General features: G+C 36.3%; 2 protein-coding genes across 6 annotated transcripts in view; one reads left to right on the top strand and one right to left on the bottom strand.

Annotated features, from left to right (window-relative positions):
- The window catches only part of DCBLD2 (discoidin, CUB and LCCL domain containing 2), a 77,931-nt gene extending 66,643 nt beyond the window's left edge, over positions 1-11,288 (top strand). The window contains exons 14-16 of the mRNA XM_039856912.1: positions 1,207-1,256; positions 6,637-6,774; positions 7,493-11,288. Coding sequence (XP_039712846.1) covers positions 1,207-1,256; positions 6,637-6,774; positions 7,493-7,962 — 658 coding nt within the window. The 3' untranslated portion in view covers positions 7,963-11,288. The remainder of the gene's footprint in view (positions 1-1,206; positions 1,257-6,636; positions 6,775-7,492) is intronic.
- ST3GAL6 (ST3 beta-galactoside alpha-2,3-sialyltransferase 6) overlaps positions 11,067-13,875 on the bottom strand; it is a 67,008-nt gene continuing 64,199 nt past the window's right edge. For all 5 annotated transcript variants that reach the window (XM_039856914.1, XM_039856915.1, XM_039856913.1 and 2 more), the window contains one exon: positions 11,067-13,030. In XM_039856914.1, the coding sequence (XP_039712848.1) occupies positions 12,944-13,030 (87 nt within the window). In that variant the 3' untranslated portion in view covers positions 11,067-12,943. The remainder of the gene's footprint in view (positions 13,031-13,875) is intronic.

Below are 13,875 nucleotides of genomic sequence, written 5' to 3'. Positions count from 1 at the left end.
TCATTAAAGGGCTGTGGAAAACAGTGAGGAGAATAATAATAATAAAAAAAAAAATCTGCTACTGATTGAATCCTTAACCCATGTTAAGCACTGTGCATATAGTGAATAATCGAAGCTTTATCACTTGAGATTATAGGAAATCTTTGCTAATACAACCCTTGGTTAAAAATCATACCATTCAATTAATTGTCCTAGCCACATAGGACCTCTAGCTTCCATTTAGAAAATATTAATTTCCTTTTATTTCGAAGTCTTATGGTTAGAGGATTATCAAGGAGAAAAGTACTTAATTATTAAACCAGCATTTTATTATTTCTTTTACATTCCAGTTTTTTATTAACAGCTTCAGCACTTACCATCTCTTCCACAAATTTTTACTTTATACTTTTCTATGAAATAATGAAATATTATGTTTTAAATACAGCCAGACTGTATGTAGTATAGAATGAGAAGTTTTTTAATATCAATAATAGAAACATAGTCTCTTGGTGGTAGATAGTAATTCTTAATGGAGAGAAGGGAAATTTCTCCTGAGGAAGATATATCAGAATTCTGAGGGGTGGACTGGGGAGAATTTTCTTTGTTGTACATGTGGTTCTCACCTCCCAGGCCTGGAGAATCCTGTTTTTCTTACCCCATCATTTGTCACTGTTAGTGGCAAAGTGGACTTATCCTGAGGTGTTTAGGGGGATTCAGTCTGTGCAATTCAGGGCGTGTGAAACTTGAAACTTCTCTGGGTTAAAGGACTGTGGGAGAAAAGCAGGAAGCTGGAAAAAATAAGCAATGCAGAAGAAAATGTGGGGATTTTTGTTGCTATTGTTCTATGAACTTGGTGAATTGCTTGATTTGCGGAATTTGTATTTGAAATCAAATCAGACCTAACATGATTTCCCCATAGAAACCCACTTGTCAGGAATGGGTCTTTGATTTGATTCAGCCTTTTTATCTACAGACTGAGCCTTTTTTTATTCCATTCTTTCTTAGCAAGATAACTGTCTGAGGAGACAGTTTAATATTTCTTGAGAGTCCAAAATTTATGAGTCTCAACAAAGTCAAATGAAATAGAGGACTCCTCCAGGTAGATCAGCAAGTCAAATGTATACTCTTGACTAATTATTAACTTTGGTGTTTATCCTGCAGTATCAGAGCTGTCTTATTAGTGAATTCACTCTTATTTGCTAACTTTTTTTTTCTGTATTTTTCCAGAAAGAAAAAAACTGAAGGCACCTATGACTTACCTTACTGGGACCGGGCAGGTAACTCATGACTTTGCATCTCTTTCCATCAGCAGGAAGTCCCTCCCCTCTATGTGGCAGTTGTAAAAGAGGAAAGTTGTTTTCAGGCCCATTTAAACTCCCAGCACTGATAGGAAAACAGCATTTCTCCTCTGTTCTGATCATTTTTACTCTTCTGTAAAATCTGTTCTAGTCAATAAGTAATGAAATAGAAAGTAATTCTTTTTTTCTGGAAAACTTGTTTGATTAGCCCTGCATGTCTATTCTATTTCTCTTGAGGAAACCAGCTTTCTTTGAGGCCTGTGTGAATATTGTATTAGAAGCAAGGATTGTGGTCCTGGTAACTGTGTGGGTTTGTCACTCTGCTTTTAGCATTTACCAAGTGGAGCCCAGCAGCTTAGGACTCTGTGAGGTCTACTATCTCTGCCATGATGAGTCATCATCTTCTAAATTCCTACTTTGTGTCAGATTGCTGCAGGTGACACTGGAGGCCTCCTATGGGTCTCCCACTTCCCAGTCTCACTACTAGAACAACTATTAGGAGCCTAAAGAGTTCACTGTGACCAGGATAGAAAAGAGCAGTGATAGGAAGCTACTCACGTGCTGCTATCCGCCACCGGCCCCAGGGTGGATCTTGGAAAATATTTTTTTGAGAAAAACTTATTAAAAACTACCCATACAACAGATAAACTGTATCTGGCTACACTATAATAATAGTGATCTGCTTCTGTATATGCTTTCGATAGAAATTTCTACTATATTCTGTTTTGCGCTGGATAGTCTATCAAAGCTAAAAATAATCTTGAGCAACTTAAGGAACTAGAAAAAAAGACAAACTAAACCCAAAGCTACAATAGGAGAGGAAATAATAAAGATTAGAGCAGAAATAAACAAAATAGAGAATGGGAAAACAATAGAGTAAGTCAATGAAAGCAAAAGGTGGTTCTTCAAAAACAGATTGAGTTAGTAATCAACAGAGAAAAATCCTGGACCCGATGGCTTTGCTAGTAAATTTACCATACATATGAAGAACTAAACCTTACAGATTCTGCAAAAAAAAAAAAAAGTAGAATTAATAAATGAATTCATCAGGTAGCAGGCTACCAAGTCAACACACAAAAATTAACATTTCTATTCCAGAACAATCATCAGTCTGAAAAGGAAATTACAAAATCTACTCCATTTACAATAGTATCAAAGAGTAAAATACATAGAAATTAACCAAGGAGGTTAAAGACTTATACAATGAAAACTATAAAACATTGCTAAAAGAAATTTTAAAAGACATAATGGAAACGCATCATACATTCAGGGATTGGAAAACTTCATTTGTTAATGTGTCAGTGCTATACAAAGCAGTCTACAGCTTCGGTAGGAATCCCTATTAAACTCTCATGGACATTTTTTGTAGAAATAGAAAAAAATCTATCCTAAAATTAATATGGAATTTTAAGAGACAGTGAAAAGCCAAAATAATCTTGAAAAAGAACAAAATTGGAAGACTCACACTTCCTGATTTCAAAACTTACTACAAAGCTACAATAATCGAAACAATGTGCTATTGACATAAAGATGGACATATAAACCAATGTAATAGAAAAGAGAACCCAGAAATAAACCCTCACAAATATTAACAAATGATTTTTGACAAGGGCCAAGATCATTCATTGGGGAAAAGACAGTCTTTTCAACAAATTGTGATAGGAAGCTATTCAACTGGATATCCACATGCAAAAGAATAAATTTGGACCCTCACATAATACTATATTACAAAAACTGAACTCAAAATGTGTCAAGGGCTAAAATCTAAGACTTAAAACAATAACTCTTAGAAGAAAACATGGAACAAAAGCTTCACGACATTGGATTTGGCAAGGATTTCTTTTATATGACACCAAATGCCCAGATCACAAAAAGAAAAATAGACAAATTAGACTTCATGAGTATTTTTTTTTAATTTTAATTTTTAAAAATTTTAATTTTATTTTTTTAATTAATTTCAAGTATACAGTACACTGGTTAGACATCTATATAGTTCGTAAAATGGCTCCCCGCTCCCTTGACCCTCCACCTAGCCAACGTATCAATGCTAACTGCATTCCTTCTGCCATGCTCCCCATCCCCGTGTACGTCCATCAGCTACTAATTTGTACTTCTTCAACCCTTCATTCTCCCAGGCCCCCAAACCCCCTCCCCTCTGTCCGTCACCAAATTGTCCACTATATTTGGGAGTCTGTTTTTGATGAGTTGTTCTTTTTATTCCTTAACTTCCGCATATAAGTGAAGTCACATAGTGTTTATCTTTCTCTGACTTAAATACCTTCTAGGTTCATCACAGCAATATCTTTTTCCATTCTCTTCCTTTTCATATGTGGGGGTCTTCTTTTCTTATCCTTTTAGCCACTTCATCTCTTGGTTGGAGCACTTAATTCTTTTCCATTTAAGGTACTTATTGATAGGAATATAGTTGTTACCATTCTTTATTCCTGTTTTTTACACATTTTTTTCTTCTTAAAGAAGTCCCTCCAACATTACCTATAATTCTGGCTTGGTGGTGATAAATTCTTTTAGTTTATTTTTGTCTGGGAAGCTCTTTATCTGTCCTTTGACTCTAAATGATAGCTTTGCTGGATAAAGTATCCTTGGTTGTAGATCCTGGGTCTTCATCACTTTGAATACTTTTTGCCAAGCCCTTCTGTCCTGCATAGTCTCTCTTGAGAAATCAGCTGCCAGTCGTATGGGTGTTCCCTTATATATAATTATTTGTTTTTCTCTTGCTGCTTTTAGAATTTTTTCTTTGTATTTAACCTTTGGCATTTTAATTATGATGTGTCTTGGTGTGGGCCTCTTTGGATCCCTGATGTTTGGAATCCTCTGAGCTTCCTGGGGTTTTATGTCCATTTCTTTCACCAGATTAGGGAAATTTTCCATCATTATTTCTTCAAACAGCTGTTCAGCATCTTGATTTTCTTTACTTACACTGATCAGATGAATATTTGGAGCCTTAATAGTGTCCCATATCCTCCTTAAATCATCTTTATAGTCTTGGCTTCTTTTTTTTTTTGCCATTTTGTTTGAGTGTCTTGATTGGCTTTCTTGTCCTCTTGAGAGGGCATGTGATCCTCTGCTTTATTCACTTTGTTTATTCCTTTGTTTATTCCATTTAATATACTTCTCATCTCAGATAATGTGTTCTCCATTTCAGACTGATTCCCTCTTATAATCTCCATCTCCATTTTTATCTCTTTGTTGGAGTTCTTTTCCCAAAAGTTCATTGAGCATCTTTATAACCAGTGTTTTGAACTCTGCGTCCGTTAGATTACTTTACTCCCTTATAACTGGATTTCTCTTCTGTTCTGTCATATGGTTTCTGCTTCTTTGTCTTCCCATTTTGGCTGCCTTTCCATGTCTGTTCCTATGTACTAAGCAAAGTTCCTAAGTCTCCCGGTTTTATTAGTGTGGATTTGTTAAGTAGGCGTCCAGTGGCACAGTCCTGAGAGGGATCAGCTGCAGGCCAAATTTAGCCCAAGCCTTTACCCCTCCGGGGCCACCTGTCAAGATTCAGCAAGCAATCCACAGATACTGTGCTTATAGTTGCCTCGAAAGGCCACACTAGAAACCAAGGCCAGCTGCCTCCAGTGTGAGTCTAGGTTCCGCTCAGCAAGGTGTATCTGACTCGCTGAGGATATTCCTGGATGTGGCTTGGGTGGGGCCTGGATTGGGGGAGACAAGGTTTCAGGAAATTCTCTGGGCAGAGGGACCTCTGTTATCCAGTGTGATGATGTCACGTCTGTGATGGCGCGGTGTCTGCACATCGAGAGGGGGGAGGTCTCAACAGGGAACAATGGATATCATCAGCACTTTTGTACCGAGAGTCTCACCTTGACCCTCACTCGGACAGTCTCTCCCAATAAGTCCCTTGTGCCCCCTGCATGCAGCCAATTGAGCACTGGTGCTTGGAGCGAGCTGGTCCGTCACCAGGAAAACCCGCCTGTGGACGCAGCCCCTTTAAGAGGCTTCTGCCACCGCCACAGCCTCTGTCTCACTTAGCCGCTTGGGACAGGGCAGCCCCGCATCCTCTCCCTGTCCTACTTTCTGCCATTGCAGGGTGCTTTCTTAGATTTCTCCCTAGTTGTATAGCTTGTTCATCTAGATCCCAGGCAATTTTTCTTTGCTGCTGCTCCTTGTTTCCGCCACAACTCCGATTTGGTCACCAGAGGGATGAACAGAGCCTCTATCATCTACGCCATTTTTTCTACAGTCGACTATTTTTAAATTTTGTATATCACTCTCCACAGAGTAAAAAGGCAACCCACAATATGGGAGAAAATATTCACAAATCATGTGTCTGTTGAATACGTAAGGAACTTCTAAAACCCGAGACACAAAAACAAATAACGTGATTCAAAAATGGGCAAAGGACTTGAATAGGCATTTTTACAAAAAGTATATACAAATGGCCAGTAAGCACATGAAAAGATGCTTAATATCACTAATCTTTAAGGAAATGAAAACCAAAACTACAATGAGATTACCACCTCACACCTATTAGGATGGCATCTATCAAAAAAACAAAAAAGTGTTGGTGATGATGTTGAGAAATTGGAACCCTTGTACACCATTGGTAGGAATGTAAAATGTTACAGCTGTGTGGAAAACAATATGGCAGTTCCTCAAAAAATTAAAAATAGAATTACCACATAATCCAGCAATTCCACTTCTGGGTATATACCCAAAATAATTAAAAGAGTCTTGAAAAGATATTTTCGTACACCCATGTTCATAGCAGCATTATTCACAGCAGTTAGAATGTGGAAGCAACCCAAGTGTCATGGACTGATAAATGGATATGTAACATGTGGTATATATACACAGTGGAGTATTATTTAGCCTTAAAAAGGAAATTCTGCACTATGCTGTAACATGGATGAACTTTGAAGACATTATGCTAAGTAAAATAAACTAATCACAAAAAGACAAACACTGTATGATTCCACTCATATTAGGTACTTACAGTAATCAGAATCATCAAGACAGAAAGAGTGGTGGTTGCCAGGAGCTGCTGGGTGGTGGTGGAGACTACGGAGTTACTGTTTAATAGATGTAGTGTCAGTTGTACAAGATGAAAAGAGTTACAGAAATGGATAGTGGTGATGGTTGCACAACAGAGTGAATGTATATAATACCACTGAACTGTACACTTAAAAATGGTTAATATGGTAAATTTTACATTTTGTGTATTTTACCATAATAAAGAAAAGAAGCTTGAACATAAAGGCTAGTTTGTAGAGATATTTGTTATGTAAATGGCTTAAATGCAAGAGGATTTCTCTTAATATACTGTTACCGTTTCAGACAGGTTTTTATTTAATGGTCTGTTTTGTTTACAATCACAACGAAGGTTGGTGGAAAGGAATGAAGCAGTTTCTCCCTGCCAAATCAGTGGAACATGAGGAAACTCCAGTTCGCTATAGCAGTAGTGAAGTTAATCACTTGAGTCCAAGAGAAGTTACCACAATGCTACAAACTGACTCTGCAGGTAACTACATGGCAGCCTTCAGTCACAAGATAGAGGGAGAAATTGCTATGCTTGCTCTGAAATCCCTTGGGATTTATAGTATCTTATTTATTTTCATGTGTGAGAGAGGTAAGCTATTTTCCAAAGATAGAACCACTTTTTAAAAAGATGATCTTGAGAGAGTCACTTCTGTGACTCAGATGTTCTGTCCATAAAATTCAGACATTCTCATTTCTAAAATCTCTGGGCATTTTTGTCTGTTTACGATTTTTGTTTGGTTTTATTGGGGGTAACGAGGGTGTTAAATGAAGAGCAGAAAAGACAGCAAGCCATATAGTATTCTGTTAACCTAGTATGTATTTATTTAAAACATTTTCTCACATTTGAAAAGAAAAATATCTCTGAAGTTATATGCTAAGACTAATATTCTAGTAATGGAAAATTTCTTTTCCAGTGAAATAACTGTCTATAAATTTGAAGAACATATACATTCTTTATGTAAAATTACATGGATGAAGCTTTCTGGCATCTTAATTTATTACCGTGAGATACAAGATAACATCTTTAATTTTAATTTTTGAAGGTTCTTACAGAGAAGTCCATAGGTCTGTGTTAATAGTGACAGAAGTGCCATAAAAAGAAAGTGTTTGTTTTGGGCATAAACCTGCAGCTGCCAACCTAAATACAATCCCTGTATTTACAAGGTAACTATTCTGTTTGTCTTTTGTAATATCCACAGAGTATGCACAGCCGCTTGTGGGAGGAATTGTTGGCACACTTCACCAGAGGTCTACCTTTAAACCAGAAGAAGGACAAGAAACAGGTTATGCTGACCTAGATCCTTACAACTCCCCGGTACAAGAAGTTTATCATGCCTATGCTGAACCACTCCCAATTACTGGGCCTGAGTATGCAACCCCAATCGTCATGGATATATCGGGGCACCCCACGGCTTCAGTTGGTCTACCCTCAACGTCCACTTTCAAAGCTACAGGGAACCAGCCTCCCACTTTAGTGGGAACGTACAACACTCTCCTCGCCAGGACCGACAGCTGCTCCTCAGCCCAAGCCCAGTATGATACCCCAAAAGGTGGGAAGCCAGGTCCAAAGGCCCCAGATGAACTGGTGTACCAGGTGCCACAGAGCACACAGGAGGTATCAGGAGCAGGGAGGGATGGCGACAGTGATGTTTTTAAAGAAATCCTTTGAAAGTGACGCTGCTTTTCACAAAGCATCATTTTAAAGCACATGGCTTTTTTTTTTCTGTTAGCGGTAGTGATATATAGAATGTGTCACATATCTGTCTCGGATATGGTTGGGGAAACGTGATGACCGAGGTACAGGAAACTACTAATCTTGCGGTCTTGCTTTAAAAGTGTTATTGTGGCAGTTACTGCTTGCCTGTTAAATTTCAAAAATCCTGTTTGTTACTACTGTAAAACACTATTTTTAATACAGAAAAAGTTCCCTACTATGCACTTCAAAGAAATGGAAAATCACTGAAAGTATTTATTACCAATGCTGCAGGTACATTGACGAACTCAAGAGATGGCTCTGTAAGCCTGACTGGCAATAACGCTTGGTACTGTTCTTGAAATGTCTAATGGCTTGAAATTCTGCTCTCTGTGAAAGGTGGGTACTGTCATGACTCCCTCCTCTTCTATTCCTATATTGCTTTCTGGATTTTTTTTTTAAAAAATGATATAATCATTGTTTTGATTGCAGTCATATACACTTGGACAGTCTTACACTGTCCATTTTTCCTTAGGAAGAGCTATAGGTGGGAAACTCTGACTTATAATGAACAGGGTGATTGAGTTTTTACTTTTTGACACTCTTAAGTGCTTTAACACTCATGGTACTGGACCTGGTCTCACGCCTGCTTGTTCCGCCTGGGGCCGTTGGTGGCTAGCCCCATTCTTATGTTTATAAAATGTTTTGAGTTTTTTCAGTGGGTGATAGCTTGCTTTATCAATCTCATGAATTCAGATCCTGCAATGTCTTTAAGTTTACTTCTCTGTGGAAATAAGAACTTTACAATTTAAAAGCTATAAAAGATAAACCCCTCTCCTCTCCAACTTTATTTGCAATGGGATTTTTCCTAGGAGAGTTGTGAAAAGCCGAAGGATTCTAGGTGGACACCGTAAACGTGAGCCACTTATACTTATCACAGTGAAGGCAAGAATCATTCCTCAGAAGTCATAAATTACCTTAAAAAATTTGCCTTCTTTAGTGTTAGAGATATTTTTCTTCAAATCTCAAGGTAGTCTTTATTTCTAGTCAAATAAAAAAATACTTTTTAATTCATTTTCCACCGTAAACTGTTATAAGAAATGTAACCCCAACATGTATTCTTCAGCTCTGTGTGATTGTGCCCTTATCTGTGTGGTGAGAGGTGTGAGTAGTTCCTTATATCATACTTAGAGAAGAGATGTTATAGCATCCTAGCACATTAATGTTCTTGTCTAGTTTTTTGATACCTCTGGGCAACTTCTTTGTTATCACTTGCCTAGAACTAGTTTTAGATGAGTGAAATAAAAATCATCTGCAATTAGCCTATAATGTAAAACCCATGCTTAAAAGTCTTTAGGCTAGCAACGTGACATGAGAAACTGACCTTATGATTAAAATTTGACATCCCTTCTCATATAAACCTTAGTTTGTAGACTTAATTTTGAAATGTACTTTTTCCATTAGTTTCTAGTCATTTCTGTTGACCTGGGCCACCAGATTATGATGTTGCCAGAATTTGCTAAATTTGATTAAAGATAAACAGTCTTCATTTTACTGCTTCTATGAGTATACCAGTAATCTAAAACATTGCTTCAAAATAGAACCGTTCATTTCTAAAGCTTCCCTGCCGTCTAGTTCTATGATTTTGTTGGTTTTATTTTCATTTGCTTTCCATGACGCATAATTTTATTCAATGAAACACCAGTACATATTTTGTTTCAAAGTATTCGAAACAAAAAGCACAGATGTTGAACTTTTTTATTAAAACATATGAATGTGTAAAGCACATGTATTAATACAGTCATCCCTTTTCAGGTGGGAAGAGAGTAAACCAATTGCTTTATTTTTGTAGTCATCCTTAGTACACAGAGAATATACTTTTTCTTGAATCATACGCCTGTTTGAAGCTTTAAGAGAAATGTTTTCGGTAACTATTTCATTTTCCCAACGTGCTTGCTATTTTTGTGTAATTGTGTGCACCTGTTTTTCCCATGGAACTTTTTTTTTGAGAAGCAAATGTTTTCTTAAATGTTGCATGTTTTAAGACTTGATTTATATTGCCACTGTGCTGTCCTTGAACTACCATGATTTTTACAAATATCTAGTTTTTACTAATTTTATATACTTTACTTTCCAAACGAAGAGCTGAGCCTGATAAAAAGGTCATTCTGGTTTTATACTTTTCCTTTTAGTTCATTTTTTTTCATATTAGAGTTTTGGGTTTGTTTTTTGTTGTTGTTGTTTTACTACATTTATATATACATAGCTTTGGAGACAATCAAGTAACAACTGAAAATGTGAACTTAACCATTTTTTTACAAAATTTCCTTTTTTTATTCTTTGCTTGAAACTTGTAAAGGACTTAGGTCACTGTGGATTATTGGATTAAATTTTTTTCCTGTTAATACAATTATAAAAGTTGAATCAGACAGTAGTACAACAAGTGTGGCCATTATTACACGTTTCACAAAATTACACTGACTGCTGTTACTTGATATTAGGAACCAGCACAAGTTAAAGATAAGATATTGTGAATGCTGATTTATATTTTATTAAAAGCTATAAATCTAAATAGATCCTATTGTATATGCAGGGTCTAGTCCAGTTATTTAAGTTCATGTTTCACTGTTTGCACTTTGCATTGAACAATGGGGTTTATTTGCTGATGACATGGTTCGAATAGAGAATTAATTATGACGTTATGTATACACTTGCCCTCCCCGCCCCGTGAGGGGTGCAGAAAATGAGCTCAGAAAATATGAATGTGGCTATAATTCTATGGAAATTGATAAAGCTTTAACTTACTTGCCTTGGCACCTGGAGAACAAGAGAGCTATATCAGATGATACAATTAGAAATAGGTTGTGCTTTTTAAAACCTTCCTAAGAGAAAGTAGGCTCTACTTGAAAAAAAAAGTACCGATTAGCTCTGCCTTTTGGTTCTGAACTTGAAGTCCCTAAACTGCAAAATCTAAATAAGAGTTGGATGGTTATTAAAATACTTTTTAGGTGAACTATGGCACCAATTCTCACTTAATCCGACCTGTGACTAGTTTCTTCTTCATCTCTTTTTTTTTTTTGTTTTTTTTTGGCACTGGGAAAGGTTTAAACAAAACATGTATTGAAATGCATATTGGAAATAAAAACGGCTTGAGTGTCAGTGATATTCTCTCAGAATGTACTTTTCTTACCTCGGCATGTACTGTAGTCACTCAGTATTTGTATATGTTGCTAGAATTTAGATTGTATAAATAGATTTTACTGTGTTCATGTGTTTTTAATAAATTGTATATATGTGTCTTAGATTTTTTTGGCTTAACTAAAACAACCTTAAGGTTTGTAGCCTTGTTTTATACTACACAAAATGCCAGATTCCTCAATTTTAACATCAGTCCGAAATTTTATGGCATTATAGTACTCACAGTAATATTTGAAAATGCCATCATTGATTTTTGACTTTGACTTTTTCTGTAGTCAGCAGCAGCCTTTTTGAAGCCAGAATTACTTTATATCAAACTGAACTTCAACGGTCAAGGTGCACCCAGCCTAGGGCTGTGCGGTAAGAGGGAAAGGGCACGTTGGACACGTGGACTCCAGTCTAATATCTGCCTTTTCCACCTCAAAGTTATTAGAAGAACCAAATGAAGCTGGTATGTGGTATTGTGCAAATGTATGCTATTAACAGAACATAGACCACATTTAATGTATAGATCTGGGTTAAATCAACTACCAGTTTTCTAAGTACTTCATTTATTCGTTTCTGCTCTAATACTTATTTTACCCTTTATTCACTCTAGAGCAGCAGGTTGGCTGTCATAACACCATCAGTGTCTCCCAGTGATAATTATTGTTCAGAAGATATCCTTTCAACTCATACCTCTTCTGACAGCTTTTAATTCCATCATTATAATTTATGTTCTCTTCCATTCTCCTTTACCCCTTATCCCCACCCCACCTCACCAGAGCCTTTAGTTATAGATATCAAAATGGGAAAGGAGACTAGCTCGCCATATTTGTGGGACTGGCTTGTTTGCATCCTGTAGGATTCCTCTCTGGTGCACCCTAGGTAGCCAGGTAAGCTTTCCACTTGAAGATGAGATTTTTCATGAAAATGCCATTTAAATCCAAAAATAGCTTGACTCTTCATAGGGCCTACTTGTCTTTATTTTTCCTGATTTACTGCAAATAGTACACTTTTAAGTTTAATGAATTAAACCAGGCAAAGTAACATTTTTTTAAGAATTTTCTCCTTGAGCTTGCCTAACACAGCTTTTTATAAACTTTTATTTCTTTAAAACACAGTCACTAAATTTTCATCATTGCATTCTTTAGCTTATATTTCCTTCAACTGAAATAAAACCATCTTCATTCTACCTAATTACTCATCATAATCATGGATTACTTAATTGCAGAGAAAAAAGGCTAATTAAAACAGTATGATCTTAGATGTCCATAATCATCCACGCTGCTGTTTTAAATTGAAATCAGTTTCCTCAAACGACAAAAAGAAACCAAACAGTCATCCAGATAGAGGCCTGAAGTACTTCCATTTTGCCACATCAAGGCACGCCCACCTGCCAATTCCCCACCAATTTATAATAGCCAAATACACTCTGCAAAGTGTCATGTGTACTCAAGTTTGTGGCAGTGAACTTAAATCCCCTTATTCATGAGGAAGTCACATCTCTTCAAAAGCCAATATGAAATAACTAAAAAGATGTTTAAAAACACCTCAGAAAATAAGCTTATTTTAAAAACAATGCAATTAAAACTACTTTTTCCCTGATAATCTTAACTAAATATATCTTTGTTTTCATAAATATATTCATAGAAATTAAGCTGGTGGTTATGAATCACCAGACAGAAATAATAATTTCTTGACAAGTACATAAAAATAAACTAAAAATTACAATATAAAAATAAAAATACTGTTAATATCATCTTCTGAGTCTGTAGCATTAATCTTGAGTCAAGTTGATTACAAAATTTTTTTCTATAATGTCCTTCAAAAAGAGCTGCTCTGCAGTCACATTGTGATATGCATTCTAAAAAAGAAAAATAAAATCACCATATTATCCCAATCGCAAAATATTAGCAGCAGCAACAGAATATGCTGTATCTAAAAAGCTCCTGAATAAAAACCTCAGGTAGCAAGTGGCAGGGACTTAATTTTCATTACCTAATTTCTTTGTCTTTACTCATTCCTGTGTCAGAGTTTTACGTAAAGCCCACTCTTTGAACTTAAATGATCACTTAAGAGGCTCCCTTCACATCATCCCCTGGTCTACTTGAATCACAGTGGAAATCTAGAGACCAAGATTGTAAATCCAAATGGGTTGCTTGATCACTTGAACTAAAAGCAATGCCTGAAACTCCTGAAGAAATCAGCCTGGAGATGATTTCTATAGAGCATAGTTCAGTTTAAGATGTGTTTTCAAAAAATCCTGTTCTGTTGATGGATATCCTAATTTTCCTCAGGAAGGTGTTTTTATGTTTTGTTCTTTAGATGACTTGAGAAATACCAAATGTGCTACAAAAAAGATGAGGCTGTGGAGAAATGAGCCTGAAGTCTGTCCCAGGCACCTAACTTGAGCTACTCTACTGTGTGTCTTACATTGTGGGGAAAGACACCAAAAAACAGTATTAAGGTCTAACCTAAAAACACTTCTTCAGCTTACATAGCATTTGGGGATGATGACTTAAGGATACTGATTTCATGGGATATGCTGATAACACTTTATAGCAAATCCTTCATATTTCAATATTAAAAATGTACGGATAACATTTTAATCCTGTCACTTATGTGCCACTAATCTACGTTAGAATTAGGAAAATAGAAAACTCCTTCCCATTCAATTAAAATAAAAATCTTAAGGATCTAATCTAACAT

The sequence above is a fragment of the Pteropus medius genome, unplaced genomic scaffold (genome assembly GCF_902729225.1).
Source record: "Pteropus medius unplaced genomic scaffold, Ma_sr-lr_union100, whole genome shotgun sequence".
In the NCBI taxonomy this organism is placed as follows: Eukaryota; Metazoa; Chordata; class Mammalia; order Chiroptera; family Pteropodidae; genus Pteropus; species Pteropus medius.
The sequence above is the reverse complement of the archived record's forward strand: the minus strand, read 5'-3'. Positions and strand labels throughout refer to the sequence as shown.